Source organism: Rhinoraja longicauda, chromosome 2 (assembly GCF_053455715.1).
Source record: "Rhinoraja longicauda isolate Sanriku21f chromosome 2, sRhiLon1.1, whole genome shotgun sequence".
In the NCBI taxonomy this organism is placed as follows: domain Eukaryota; kingdom Metazoa; phylum Chordata; class Chondrichthyes; order Rajiformes; family Arhynchobatidae; genus Rhinoraja; species Rhinoraja longicauda.
In genome coordinates this window covers 31,335,292-31,350,180 of record NC_135954.1, presented here as the reverse complement: position 1 = coordinate 31,350,180, position 14,889 = coordinate 31,335,292, and the positions used below count along the sequence as shown (strand labels likewise).

General features: G+C 41.9%; 1 protein-coding gene across 1 annotated transcript in view; it reads left to right on the top strand.

Annotated features, from left to right (window-relative positions):
- The window catches only part of malrd1 (MAM and LDL receptor class A domain containing 1), a 261,497-nt gene that overhangs the window by 167,451 nt on the left and 79,157 nt on the right, over positions 1–14,889 (top strand). The window contains exons 23-24 of the mRNA XM_078427721.1: positions 1,106–1,286; positions 12,565–12,693. Of these exons, the coding sequence (XP_078283847.1) occupies positions 1,106–1,286; positions 12,565–12,693 (310 nt within the window). The remainder of the gene's footprint in view (positions 1–1,105; positions 1,287–12,564; positions 12,694–14,889) is intronic.

The following is a 14,889-nucleotide window of genomic DNA, read 5'->3' as shown; positions in this document are numbered from 1 at the left end:
TTAGAAATGAAAGAATATCTGACAAAGAGCTGCATCATAATTAATTAATTGAGCAGTTCCTTGCTTATTTTATTAAACTTAAATAGTAAATCTTTTTAATAAATAGATACTGTTATTTATTACTAGGAAATAGTATGTGGTGCCTTTCAGTCTCCTGTTCCGTGTAACTTTGATGGATGATCAGACAGATTTGCCTGCTGATTTACTTTATTATCCATAAAAAATCGAAGCAGAATGAGGTCATTCAGCCCATCAAGTCTGCTCCACCATTCAATCACGGCTGATCTATTTTTTCCTCACAACCCTGTTCTCTTGCCTTCTCCCTGTAACCTTTGAAGCATGTACTAATCAAGAACTTATCAATCTCTGCTTTAAAAATATCCAATGATTTGGCCTCCAGCACCATCTGTGGCAATTAATTCGACAGATTCATCACCCTCTGGCTAAAGAAATTCCTCCTCATCTCCATTCTAAATGTGCGTCCTTTTATTCTAAGGTGGTGCCCTCTGGTCCTAGACTCTCCCACTACTAGAAATGTCCTCTCTGCATCCACTCTATCCAGGCCTTTCATTGTCCAGCTATCACTGCATTTTAAGTGCAAGCTGGAAAGTAGAAACCGAACAAATTGTCTTTATATTCTGCTCCATTCATGTAAACTAGTTTGGAGGTTTACAATTACATCTTGTCCCATTAGACTACTACTCAATCTATCCTTAGTAGAATGCAAATGATTGTAATTGATGTGACCAGCATACCACATTGCTACTATATGGATTACTCAACACACCTAATGTTTAACCAAACAGTGAAAGTTTATTATTGAAGGTTGAATATATGTTAAAATATCATTGTGTTCCTTGCCAGAGCAGAGTGATGCATCCTAATTCATATTGATGTCACTTGTAAAAAATCATCACCTCAGAATCAATTAATGAGGTCTTTGCATGAAGGTGTGTTTTAATGCAGTGACATACCATAGCTTTTTATGAAATTATATTTCATACAGATTATTGTGCAGTCCTGTGGACCCTTGGCATGATAACAGGGCTTTCAAGCATTTGTAAATAATGCAGCGTTAATATCACGCGTATATATTTTTTTGCAGACAAATAAAGGTCTCACTGAAGTATGGAATAAAACTGGAAACCAAGGTGATAGATGGAAGAAGTCCGTGATTTATCTGAAAAAACTGCGTCACTTTGAAATTATATTTGAAGGAATCCGAACTATGAATTTTGGAGGTGGAGCAGCTATTGATGACATTCAGTTAAAAAATTGTGCCCCAGGTATGCAATTCAACACCCCACTACCCCTTCTCCTCCCACCCCCACTCCCTTGACAACCCACCCCAATCCCTCAATTTTGGACTTTTAGTTTCCATGATGATAAAATATAGATGAACAATCTGAGCACTTCATGTTTCAAACAGTTCTTTATTATTTTATTCTGTGAGTTGCAAATGAAAAATGTAACATCATCGAAAATTCATTGTGGCACTGATGTTGCTCAAGCAGCTTGAACAATTGACAATTGGTTTCACTTGCACTCTCTCCCAAACTGAGGTTGCAACGTTTAGATTAGTTTAGAGATACAGCACGGAAACAGGCCCTTCGGCCCACCGAGTGCGTGCTGACCAACGATCCGTGAAAACCAACATGATGCCACACACTAGGGACAATTTACAATTTTTACTGAAGCCAAATAAACCTGTACATCTTTGGAGTGTGGGAGGAAACCGGAGCACATGGGCAAAACCCACAAGGTCACGGGAAGAATTTACAAATGCTATACAGACAGTACCCATAGTCAGGATCCAAACCGGGTCTCTGGAGCTGTAAGGCCCCATGGTGTGTCATCTATAAAATGCTGTACAAAAGCATCTAATACACTTACCACTTAGAAGGACCAGTGCAGAAGGTACATACTAACAAAGCCATCAGCAAATCACACTTTATTTTTGCTCAGTAATATAGTATTCCTGAGGACCTGCTGATCATTCTCTGGAACTTCCAATGAGCTAAGCATTGAGAACAACTTCACCAGCGGGGTTCAAGAACAAGGGCGAGAAGTAGTCCTCACTCTGCTGGCAATAGCTACATTCCTTGAATAGCCATATGCCAAAGATATCCCACTGTTACACCAGACCTCTGCCTATCCACCAAGTATTCATGCTTATGTGAATGTGACCCATATCCCTCCACATCACACACAAGTTTTGGTCTCCAAATTTGAGGAGGGATATTCTTGCTATTGAGGGCGTGCAGCGTAGGTTTATTAGGTTAATTCCCGGAATGGCGGGATTGTCATATGTTGAAAGACTGGAGCGGCTAGGCTTGTATACACTGGAATTTAGAAGGATGAGAAGGGATCTTATCGAAACATATAAGATTATTAAGGGGTTGGACATGTTAAAGGCAGGAAACATGTTCCCAATGTTGGGGGAGTCCAGAACCAGGGGCCACAGTTTAAGAATAAGGGGTAGGCCATTTAGAACTGAGATGAGGAAAACCTTTTTCAGTCAGAGAGTTGTGAATCTGTAGAATTCTCTGCCTCAGAAGGCAGTGGAGGCCAATTCTCTGAATGCATTCAAGAGAGAGCTAGATAGAGCTCTTAAGGATAGCGGAGTCAGGGGGTATGGGGAGAAGGCAGGAACGGGGTACTGATTGAGAATGATCAGCCATGATCACATTGAATGGCGGTGCTGGCTCGAAGGGCCGAATGGCCTCCTCCTGCACCTATTGTCTATTGTCTATTGTCTAAGATGCTTGTCCTCCATTCCCTACATATCATATGTCCCTCGCTTTTTTAATTGGATGACAGTGGGATCCGTGCCTCAACCTCAAAGCAAGTGAAAGGTCTCCATCTGTTTAGCAGTGAGGCTTTTGGAATTTCAACACTAAGACATATTTTCATGTAATTTTGCTGTACTAGAAAAACAACTAACATAGAACAGTGCAGCACAAGAAGAGGCCATTTGGCCATGATGTCCATGATGGCTGCGCTGAACATGATGCCAAGTTAATAAAATCTCTTGGCATGAGATCTACATTCCTCCAAACCCTGTATTTCCGTGTGCCTACAGTGGATAAAGGCCACTTAAATGCCACTATTGTGTCTACTTCCACAACCACCCCCATGTTCCAGGCACCTACCACCTCTGTGAAAAAATACTCCCTGCACGTCTCATTTAAACTGCACCTCTCACCTTTAAAGTCTTCCAAACTGCTTCATGAATACATGACAGGATGCCAAATGGATACCAAGACAAAATGCGGCATTATGACGGTTAAACAAAAGGAATGGATTTTAATGTAGGAGTGGCAGGTTTAGTTAAGGATATCCAAAATGTGGAGCTTGATTGCTAAAGAAAGCAACTAAAATCGGGATTAGTTGGGAAAGTACTACAATGGCCTATGAATTTTAATTGTGGCTTTAGTTATCATAGACCTGTTAATTATAAGTGTAATCTGGTAGTGGGTGGAGGGAGATATGGTAGTGCTGTTTAACTAATAGACACAAAGTGCTGGAGTAACTCAGCAGGTCAGACAGCATTCCTGGTGAACATGGATTGACGATGTTTTGGGTTGGGAGGAAGTGTCCCGATCCGAAAAGTTCCCTCTCCATGTTCTCCAGTGATGCTGCCTGACCTGCTGAGTTACTTCAGCACTTTATGTCTTTTTTGTTTACAATGCTTCCGATCATATTTCTCACTGAAGTTTAAAAAATAAAAAAATGATCCCATCAATCAGGAATCTAGATTAGATTCTGTTAGGACACTACAACCTACGCCCATGAGTAGAAATCTTTTTTTTTATATAGTGAAATAATTGCCAATTAAAACAGTTTTGACTGCACTTTCCCTGCGGGCAGTTTTGAAATACCAATTCATTAGTATGAATGAGAGAAAAATAGCTAATCACTGAAAATAGTCTGTTAAAATGCCCCATTCTGAAACAGCCAAACTGTCTCTATATCTGGATAAAGGAAGAAGCACTTCATACAATGGTTCTACAAAATGATGGTGCAATGGTTCCACAAAATGATGTCTATTCAAATTTATCCAAACATCCAAAACTGTGGAATTTTAACAGCTAATAATCGTATTCTCGGCACTGAATGAATATTGGTGAAAACAGGTCATTAAGATAAAGTTCAATTCAAAATACCTCAGTAGCTTTACCATTTTACTGCATATTGTAAATATTGTAGTATAATTACCTACTCAATAATGGCAATTTTTTAATGAATTCTAATGCACAACATATTGCACGACTATGATATCAGGTGCTATCTACTTTTCTGTCCAAATGTCTTTTAAATGTTGTTATTGTACATGCCTCAAATAATGAGATTGTACAAGGTTGTACTGAGATTGTAAATCCCCGGGGCCTGATGGTCTGCATCCCAGGGTACTTAAGGAAGTGGCTCTAGAAATCGTGGACGCATTGGTGATCATTTTCCAATGTTCTATAGATTCAGGATCAATTCCTATGGATTGGAGGGTGGCTAATGTTATCCCACTTTTTAAGAAAGGAGGGAGAGAGAAAACAGGGAATTACAGTTAGCCTGACATCGGTGGTGGGGAAGATGCTGGAGTCAATTATAAAAGATGAAATAGTGGCACATTTGGATAGCAGTAACAGGTCAGCATGGATTTACGAAGGGGAAATCATACTTGACTAATCTTCTGGAATTTTTTGAGGATGTAACTCAGATAGAGCTCTTAAGGATAGCGGAGTGAGGGGGTATGGGGAGAAGGCAGGAACGGGGTACTGAGTGAGAGTGATCAGCCATGATCGCATTGAATGGCGGTGCTGGCTCGAAGGGCTGAATGGCCTACTCCTGCACCTATTGTCTATTGTCTATTGTCTATTGAAAATGGACAAGAGAGAGCCAGTTGATGTAGTGTACCTGGACTTTCAGAAAGCCTTTGATAAGGTCCCACAAAGGAGATTAGTGAGCAAAATTAGAGCACATGGTATTGGGGGTAGGGTTTTGGCAAGGATAGAACATTGGTTGGCAGACAGGAAACAAAGAGTAGGGATTAACGGGTCCCTTTCAGAATGGCAGGCAGTGAATAGTGGGGTACCGCAAGGCTCGGTGCTGGGACCGCAGTTATTTACAATATATATTAATGACTTAGATAAAGGGATTAAAAGTAACATTAGCAAACTTGCAGATGGCACAAAGCTGGGTGGCAGTGTGAACTGTGAGGAGGATGCTATGAGGATGCAGGGTGACCTGGACAGGTTGGGTGAGTGGGCAGATGCCTGGTAGTTGCAGTTTAATGTGGATAAATGTGAGGTTATCCACTTTGTTGGCAAGACCAGGAATGCAAATTATTATCTGAATGGTGTCAAGTTAGGAAAAGGGGAAGTACAATGAGATCTGGGTGTCCTTGTTCATCAGTCACTGAAAGTAAGAATACAGGTACAGCAGGCAGTGAAGAAAGCTAATGGCATTTTGGCCTTCATAACAAGGGTAGTTGAGTATAGGAGCAAAGAGGTCCTTCTGCAGTTGTACAGGGCCCTACTAAGACCATACCTGGAGTATTGTGTACAGTTTTGGTCTCCAAGTTTGAGGAAGGACATTCTTGCTATTGAGGGAGTGCAGTATAGGATCACGAGGTTAATTCCCGGGATGGCGGGACTGTCATATGATGAAAGAATGGAGCGACTAGGCTTGTGTACACTGGAATTTAGAAGGATGAGAGGGGATCATATTGAAACATATAAAATTATTATGGGATTGGACATGCTTGAGGCAGGAAACATGTTCCTGATGTTGGGGGAGTCCAGAACCAGGGGCCACAGTTTAAGAATAAGGGGTAGGTCATTTAAATCGGAGATGAGGAAAAACTTTTTCACCCAGAGAGTTGTGAATCTGTGAAATTCTCTGCCTCAGAAGGCAGTGGAGGCCAATTCTCTGGATGCTTTCAAGAGAGAGTTAGATAGAGATAGCGAAGTCAAAGGATATGGGGAGAAGGCAGGAACGGGGTACTGATTGTGGATGATCAGCCACGATCACAGTGAATGGCAGTGCTGGCGAGAAGGGTCGAATGGCCTACTCCTGCACCTATTGTCTATTGCCTATTGTATAGTAAGTTTGCAGAGGACAATAAAATAAATAGTATTATTTTAGACAATGGAATTGGTATGTGAGCCTGCACTGTGAAGGATGAAAGGGGAACGTCATTGAAAATTACAGAATAGTGACAGGCTGTGATGTGAATAGAGTGGATGTGGAGAGGATGTTTCCACTAGTTGGAGAGTCTAGGAGCATAGTCCATAGCCTCAGAATAAAAGGATATACCTTTCGAAAGGAGATGAGGAGTAATTTCTTTAGTCAGAGGGTGGTGAATCTGTGGATTTCATTGCCATAGATGGCTGTGGAAGCCGTCAATGGATATTTTTAAGGTGGAGATTGACACATTCTTGATTAGTAAGGGTGTCAAGGGTTATGGGGAGAAGACTGGAGAATGAGGTTGAGAGGGAAAGATAGATCAGCCATGATTGAATGGTGGAGTAGACTTGATGGGCTGAATGGCTTACTTCTGCTCCTATGTCTTATGAACTTAGGGGCAAGTGGGTTGAGACGGCTAATGGTGTTTAATTTATATAAGTGTGAGGTGTTGCATTTTGAGAAGTCAAACCAGGGCAGGACATTCACAGTGAATGGTAGGTCCATGGGAAGTGTTCTAAAGCAAAAGGTTACAAGAAAATAAGTACATATTTCCTGCAAGTGGCATCATGGGTAGGTAGGACACTGAAGTAGCTTTTGGCACATTGGCCTTCATCAGTTAGGAAATTCATATACAAGTTTGGACGCTATGTTGTAGTTGTCCAAAATATTGGTGAGGCCACATTTAGAAACATAGAAACATAGAAAATAGGTGCAGGAGTAGGCCATACGGCCCTTCGAGCCTGCACCGCCATTCAATATGATCATGGCTGATCATCCAGCTCAGTAGCCTGTACCTGCCTTCTCTCCATACCCCCTGATCCCTTTAGCAAAAAGGGCCACATCTAACTCCCTCTTAAATATAGCCAATGAACTGGCCTCAACTACCTTCTGTGGCAGAGAATTCCACAGACTCACCACTCTCTGTGTGAAGAAATGTTTTCTCATCTCGGTCCTAAAAGACTTCCCCCTTATCCTTAAGCTGTGACCCCTGGTTCTGGACTCCCCCAACATCAGGAACAATCTTCCCGCATCTAGCCTCTCCAACCCCTTAAGAATTTTATATGTTTCAATAAGATCCCCCCTCAGTCTTCTAAATTCCAGCGAGTACAAGCCCAATCTATCCAGTCTTTCCTCATATGCAAGTCCCGCCATCCCAGGGATTAATCTGGTGAACCTTCTCTGTACTCCCTCTAAGGCAAGAACGTCTTTCCTCAGGTTAGGAGACCAAAACTGCACACAATACTCCAGGTGCGGTCTCACCAAGGCCCTGTACAACTGCAGTAGAACCTCCCTGCTCCTAAACTCAAATCCTCTTGCTATGAATGCCAACATACCATTCGCTTTCTTCACCGCCTGCTGCACCTGCATGCTTGCTTTCAATGACTGGTGCACCATGACACCCAGGTCACGTTGCATCTCCCCTTCTCCCAATCGGTCACCATTCAGGTAATACTCTGCTTTCCTGTTCTTGCCGCCAAAGTGGATAACCTAACATTTATCAACATTATATTGCATCTGCCATGCATTTGCCCACTCGCCTAATCTATCCAAGTCACTCTGCAGCCTCCTAGCATCCTCCTCGCAGCTAACACTGCCACCCAGCTTCGTGTCATCCGCAAACTTAGAGATGTTGCATTCAATTCCCTCGTCCAAATCATTAATATACACTGTAAATAACTGGGGTCCCAGCACTGAGCCTTGCGGTACCCCACTAGTCACTGCCTGCCATTCCGAAAAGGACCCGTTTATTCCTACTCTTTGCTTCCTGTCCGCCAACCAATTTTCTATCCACCTCAAAACTGAACCCTCAATACCGTGTGCTTTAAGTTTGTACACCAATCTCCTATGTGGGACCTTGTCGAAGGCCTTCTGAAAGTCCAGATATAACACATCGACTGGTTCTCCCTTATCCACTCTACTAGTTACATCCTCGAAAAATTCTATAAGATTCTTCAGACATGATTTGCCTTTGGTAAATCCATGCTGACTTTGTCCGATGATTTCACCACTTTCCAAATGTGATGCTATCACATCTTTAATAACTGACTCTAGCATTTAGTGGTTAACTTGGTTGTATTGTGGTTAACTTGGAGTATTGTGGTTAACTTGGTTAACTTTTGGTTAACTTGCTGGGGCAAAGATGGCATTAAGCTGGAAAGGGTGCAGAGAAGATTTACGAGGACATTGCCAGGGCCCCAGGGATTGAGCTATAGGGAGAGGATGGGGAGATTAGGTCCTGAGCATAGGACAGTGAGGGGATTTGAATGAGCTGCCAGAAGAAGTAATTAAGGCAGGTTTGAACTAACATCATACATAGGTTTAGCAACACTTCCCAACTTTTGTTTCCATTTCCATGGGGCTACATGCAGTTTATCAGCCCTGCCACCTTCCAAGTTTTGTACATAAACACTCTAAGGTAGCTCTTTCCACTACTCTGTAGCATGCCAATGTCTCTTTTTTGAACCAAAACAATATTTTAAAGACATTTGGACAGGTACAAGGATAGTAAAGGTTTAGAGGGATACTAGACCAAGTGGATTCATTGGGCCCAAACCTCTCCTGCATTGGTGCAACACCCTCTCCTCCCCTCCACATCTTGAACAATGGATGCAGTAGATGAGGTTGGAGGAGGTGCAAGTGATGTTCTTGATAAATCATAATATCTGGAATGGGATACAATATTCTAGTTTGAACTAACACCATACATAAGTTCAGCATCACTTCCTAACTTTTGTTTTCTTTTCCATGGGGCTACATGCAGTTTATCAGCCCTGCCACCTTCTAAGCTTTGTATATAAACACTCTAAGGCAGCTCGTCCCACTATTCTGTAGCATGCCAATGTCTCTTCTTCTTTGAACCAAAACTTATCCCCTTCATAATTTATTTGTATTGGGTTTCTTATAATCATGTGTGGTCTTCAAGAATTTTGCTATCTTCCCGCTGTTCATTTAACCATGTTCAGTGCTATCTCCAGATTTCAAAATCTGTCTGCCTTTGGAGCCCAAGTCTAACTCACCGATTTACTTGAAATACAGCTGCAGTTCTGACCCTGAGCTCTAGAAAATAACACTGTAAATCTCACTCCAGTCTGACCAGCAGTATTCACCACTCTATTTTCTAACATTCAGCCAGATGTGCATCTATACCGCATGATCTTAAGTATTGATAAACAATACTCTTGTGCAAGGTTTTATCAAATGTCTTTTTAAAGTCTATTTACAAAATATCAATTGCCCTGCCATCATCCTTGCTCCGTTACCACACCAAAATACCTCCATCAAGTTGGTCAAACATTAAATTGATTGGATAGTGATGGCCAAGTTTATTCTGCTCCATTCTTTTGACATTCTTGTATCAGGCTGATTTACTGTGGCCAGCACTTCTGTATTGTACTCCCATGTACTGAGAAGGTTGAGAGAATCAAATGAAGAGATTGTATGGACTCTGACTGAACAACGTTTAGATGTTAAGGTTATCTCAAAGAACATGATAGTTTCAATGTAATAATATATTCACCAACAGAGAATTAACTTTAGACCAGTACTCTTGACAGCAATGTGTTGGAATGAACTGCAGATGCTGGTTTAAATCGAAGATAGACACAAAATGCTGGAGTAATTCAGCAGGACAGGCAGCATCTCTGGAGAGAAGGAATGGGTGATGTTTCCGGTCGAGACCTCTTGACCCGAAGCATCACCCATTCCGTCTCTCCAGAGATGCTGCCTGTCCCGCTGAGTTACTATCATATCATATCATATATATACAGCCGGAAACAGGCCTTTTCGGCCCTCCAAGTCTAGCATTTGGTGTGATTTTTTTTTTTTTTTAGAGATACAGCGCGGAAACAGGCCCTTCAGCCCACCGGGTCCGCGCCGCCCAGTGATCCCCGCACATTAACACTATCCTATACCCACTAGAGACAATTTATACATTTGCCCAGCCAATTAACCTACATGCCTGTATGTCTTTGGAGTGTGGGAGGAAACCGAAGATCTCGGAGAAAACCCACGCAGGTCACGGGAAGAACGTACAAACTCCGTCCAGACGGCGCCCGTAGTCAGGATCGAACCTGAATCTCCAGCGCTGCATTCGCTGAAAGGCAGCAACTCTACCACTGCGCCACCGTGCTGTGTCTATCTTCCTGACAGCAATGATGGCTATGCTTCTACTGACCAATAAAAAGAATAACATTACAAACCAGATTTATAAGCATCAAATTAAACTTTATTGTCCTTCAGGTCACATCTCAATTGAATGCGGCTGTGGCTGCTTCTTGAGTTCATCAGTGATCTCAGCATTTGCAAATTGCATTTATTTCACAATGTCCAAGTTTTCAGAATTTCCAAGAATGTGAGAAACCCTTTTAACAACTGAAACATTGTCAATAAGCCAGGGAACACAGCATCAAGGTAATGACATGATCAACTGGATCAATGATCAGGTAATTTATGCGATGCGTTAGGTGGGGAATAACCGTTGCTGAATTGTTGGAAAGAAAACTCCTCTGTTGTTCTTCAACTCACATTCTGATGTTCATAATGTTTACATGAGCATGTTCATGGTTGTACTTCAAGTACTCTTAAATTCTTTATTTGAATCTTGAATAGGGGGTTGAACTGTTGATTTCTGATGCAGAGCCAGAACTCTTCTCCTTAGGCAGCACATTCTATGTGTTAACAAGTAGTAGAGATTATTGCGCTTTGGAGGACATGTTATCATATCATATATCATATCATATATATACAGCCGGAAACAGGCCTTTTCGGCCCTCCAAGTCCGTGCCGCCCAGTGATCCCCATACATTAACACTATCCTACACCCACTAGGGACAATTTTTACATTTTACATTTTTACCCAGCCAATTAACCTACATACCTGTACGTCTTTGGAGTGTGGGAGGAAACCGAAGATCTCGGAGAAAACCCACGCAGGTCACGGGGAGAACGTACAAACTCCTTACAGTGCAGCACCCGTAGTCAGGATCGAACCTGAGTCTCCGGCGCTGCATTCGCTGTAAAGCAGCAACTCTACCGCTGCGCTACCGTGCCGCCCAAGGATGACCAAGAACGTGGAACTGAGTCAGGACTCCAATGTGCAGCCCCAGTTCCCTACCGTGAACAAGGATTCCTCACATTTTATGGCTACTCTGGCAAAAAATAAACTTGAACAAATCACTTTGCTTGGATTTTATCGATAGTAAATATCAAATGTTAATTTGTGCTGCAGGTATGAGTCAAGGAACAATGGTGTTATTGCACAGGAAATTTTATCGTGGTGCATCCCATTCGTTTACATTGAAGATAAAGGTGGAATTGTTCCTTGCCTCCTGAGCAAAGTTTTTTGTTGTAGACCAGGAATATCAGTCCCCAGTGTACTGTTTTCTTGGGGTCATATTTGTTAACATCATTTGTTAATAAAGTCCAACACCATTGGACTTTATGGCTGGAAGCCTCAGGGAAAAAGGAAGGATTTTTTTTTTACTGCAGTCTTTGAAAGACTGCTGTTGTGTATTTCATTTCACAGGGTGTCATAGAGACATACAGCCCAGAAATAGGGCCTATCTATGGCCCACCTTGCCCATGCCGATCCATATCCCTCCAAACCTTACCTATCCATGTACCTGATCGAACGTCTTTTTAAACGTTGTTGTAATTTCTGCCTCAACTACCTCCCCCGGCAGCTCATTCCATAAACCCACAACCCTCAGTGTGAAAATGTTGCCCCTTGGGTTCCTATTAAATCTTCCCCCTTTCACCTTAAACCTACTGGTTCTTGATTCCCCTACTCTGGGTAAAAGACTCAATGCATCAACTCTGTCTATTCCCCTCATGATGTTATACACCTCTATAAGATCACCTCTCATCCTCCTGCGCTACAAGGAAAACAATCCAAGCCTGCCCAACCTCCCCTATAGCTCAGGCCCTCATATCCTGACAAAATATCCTCATAATGATAATAGTCCTGTAATTGACCGCTCTATGAGAGTCCCAGAACTGAAAGCATCTTCCCCACACGATTTTAATGCTATACGCACAAACATGGCACTGAACTTTTAGCATCAACGTCACATATACAGTATGTTACCAATGCAATATTTTAGTCACTTACATTTGGTCAGTTTACACACATTATATCCAGTCACATCTCGGGAGCTGCGCTAGATGCTTTTCTTATTTATGTAGTAAATTCCCAGAATGAATACCTCTTTCCTAATTTAACCCTTCATCAATGATACCACAAAGGGTTGTCAATCCCTTTGAGTTTTTCAGACATAACTTTTATGTATTGCCACCTTTAAGAGAGAGCAATTAGCATTTAGTAACAATTTGCTGATGCATTCAAATTGAGTTGAATCATAATTTGACTGTATTATGTTTCAGATAGAGATTTATCTGGTGTTTGCTCGGACATCACTGACTACATTTGTAAAAATGGCAAATGTATCGAGTCTGACCTGGTCTGTGATTACAAATCAGACTGTGAAGATGGATCTGATGAATTTGACTGCTGTAAGTAGGTTTAAATTCAAACTATTCATTTTATTCCCCGTTAGCTTGCAAACATAAATCAAGAAGGGAAATATCTTCTCTATGCACAGTTAACTGATGTCTTGTCACTTTGGTCTTCAATGAATTTTCCTTCTGATCTGTTAAATGCATTCTGAATGGCTACGTTTTTGCAAACCATACACTGAGGACGGGATAATTACATCATGATATGGCACGACTGTTTTGCCTCTGTAGCTTTCATTTGAAAAATAAATGTTTAATTTCGATTTTCAGATCATTTTTCAACCTCGTTCAGTCCACTGATTCTGTAATTGAACATGAATATGACACTGAAATGAAAAATATATAAAGAGTTACAATCAAAGTGTGCTGGGAACAATTCTATATTATATTATAATTAAAATGGGTATGTAATAGTATCTGGAAGTTGCACATGTCATCTGTGTAACATTATCATTGAAGGTGAAAGTTAGTCCAATAATAGTTACATTAGCTAGGACCCTAACTAAGTTCACGAGTAATATAAGGAAGCTTTGCACATTGCTATTTTTTTATGTGGAATATTATCCAGTTGGTCAAAACAGGAACATGAATAATTATGGGTAGAATATTTTGCTACAAGTTCACATCAGATGCATCAAATGCAGCTTCTGAAACATCGTTATCCATTACCAAAAGTAGGTTGTATAGAGAATAGTGGGTAAAATACTAACTGAAATGAAATCTGATTATCAACATGAATCGACGAAATGTTTCATGGCTGATAAAGTCCACAGAGAAGCGCTTGAGATGAGTGGAGGGAAAATCATTTAACATCCAGAACATTCTACCGACGAATACCAATGTTCTTGCCTTTCAGCAGTTGATAGTTAGGCACCGGTGTCATCTTGCAATGTTCTACACTCTTTGCGAGCAGGAAATACTCTGAGCTATGTCCAATTAATGATTTCCTTCTGTAGAAAAAAGGTGATAGATACATTGCCCTCCATTAACTGAACTGAAATGTGTTGTTTGATGTTACTAAGAACTTATCTGCCCTATGTTACAAATTTAATACAGTGATGACCTCCTTACACAATGAGTCAGCCTGCAGTATAATTTATTTCCAAGTTGGTCTCCAAGAGATGGCGCACCCAATTGACATTTTATTTGGAACTGCTTTATTCAGTATTCTATTAGAATGTGATGTGCCTTCCCAAGCCCCCATAGACCCTGGTGGTATTACAATCTCAGCCACAGAGGCCGACGTTAGAAGATCCTTCGGGAGGGTGAACCCTCGGAAAGGTCTGGACTTGATGGTGTACCTGGTCGCGTTCTTAATACCTGTGCAGACCAACTGGCTGGAGTTTTTGTGGACATCTTTAACCTCTCATTACTAAGGTCTGAGGTTCCCACCTGCTTTAAAATGGCATCAATAATACTGGTGCCCAAGAAGAGTAAGGTAACGTGCCTATTGACCGGTGGCACTAATGTTTGTGGTGATGAAGTGCTTTGAGCGGTTGGTTATGGCGCATATCAACTCCTATCACAGCAAGAACCTTGACCCATAACAATTTTCCTACCGCCGCTACAGATCAACGGAGGATGCGACCTCACTGGCTCTCCACTCTGCACTAACCATCAAGCTGTTGTTCATAGATTACAGCTCAATGTTCAACAATGGTCACGGTGACGCAGCGGTAGAGTTGCTGCCTTACAACGAATGCAGTGCCAGAGACCCGGGTTCCATCCCAACTACGGGTGCTGTCTGTAAGGAGTTTGTACATTCTCCCCGTGATCTGCGTGAGTTTTCTCCGAGATCTTCGGTTTCCTCCCACACTCCAAAGACGTGCAGAATTGTACGTTAATTGGCTTAGTAAATGTAAAAATTGTTCCTAGTGTGTAGGATAGTGTTAATGTGCGGGGACGCTGGTCGGCACGGACCCGGTGGGCCGAAGGGCCTGTTTCCGTGCTGTATCTCTAAACAAAACTAAACCATCTTCCCCTACCAAGGGAACTGGGTGTCTGTGCAGCCCCCTGCAACTGGATCCTCAACTTCCTCAGCAACAGAACACAATCAGTGTGGATTGACAGCAACACTTCCTCCTCCTTAACCATCAGTACAGCATCACCTCAAGGCTATGTGTTCAACCCCCTGTTCTACTCACTCTACACCCATGATGTGCAGCTGGACACATTTCCAACTCCATCTTCAAA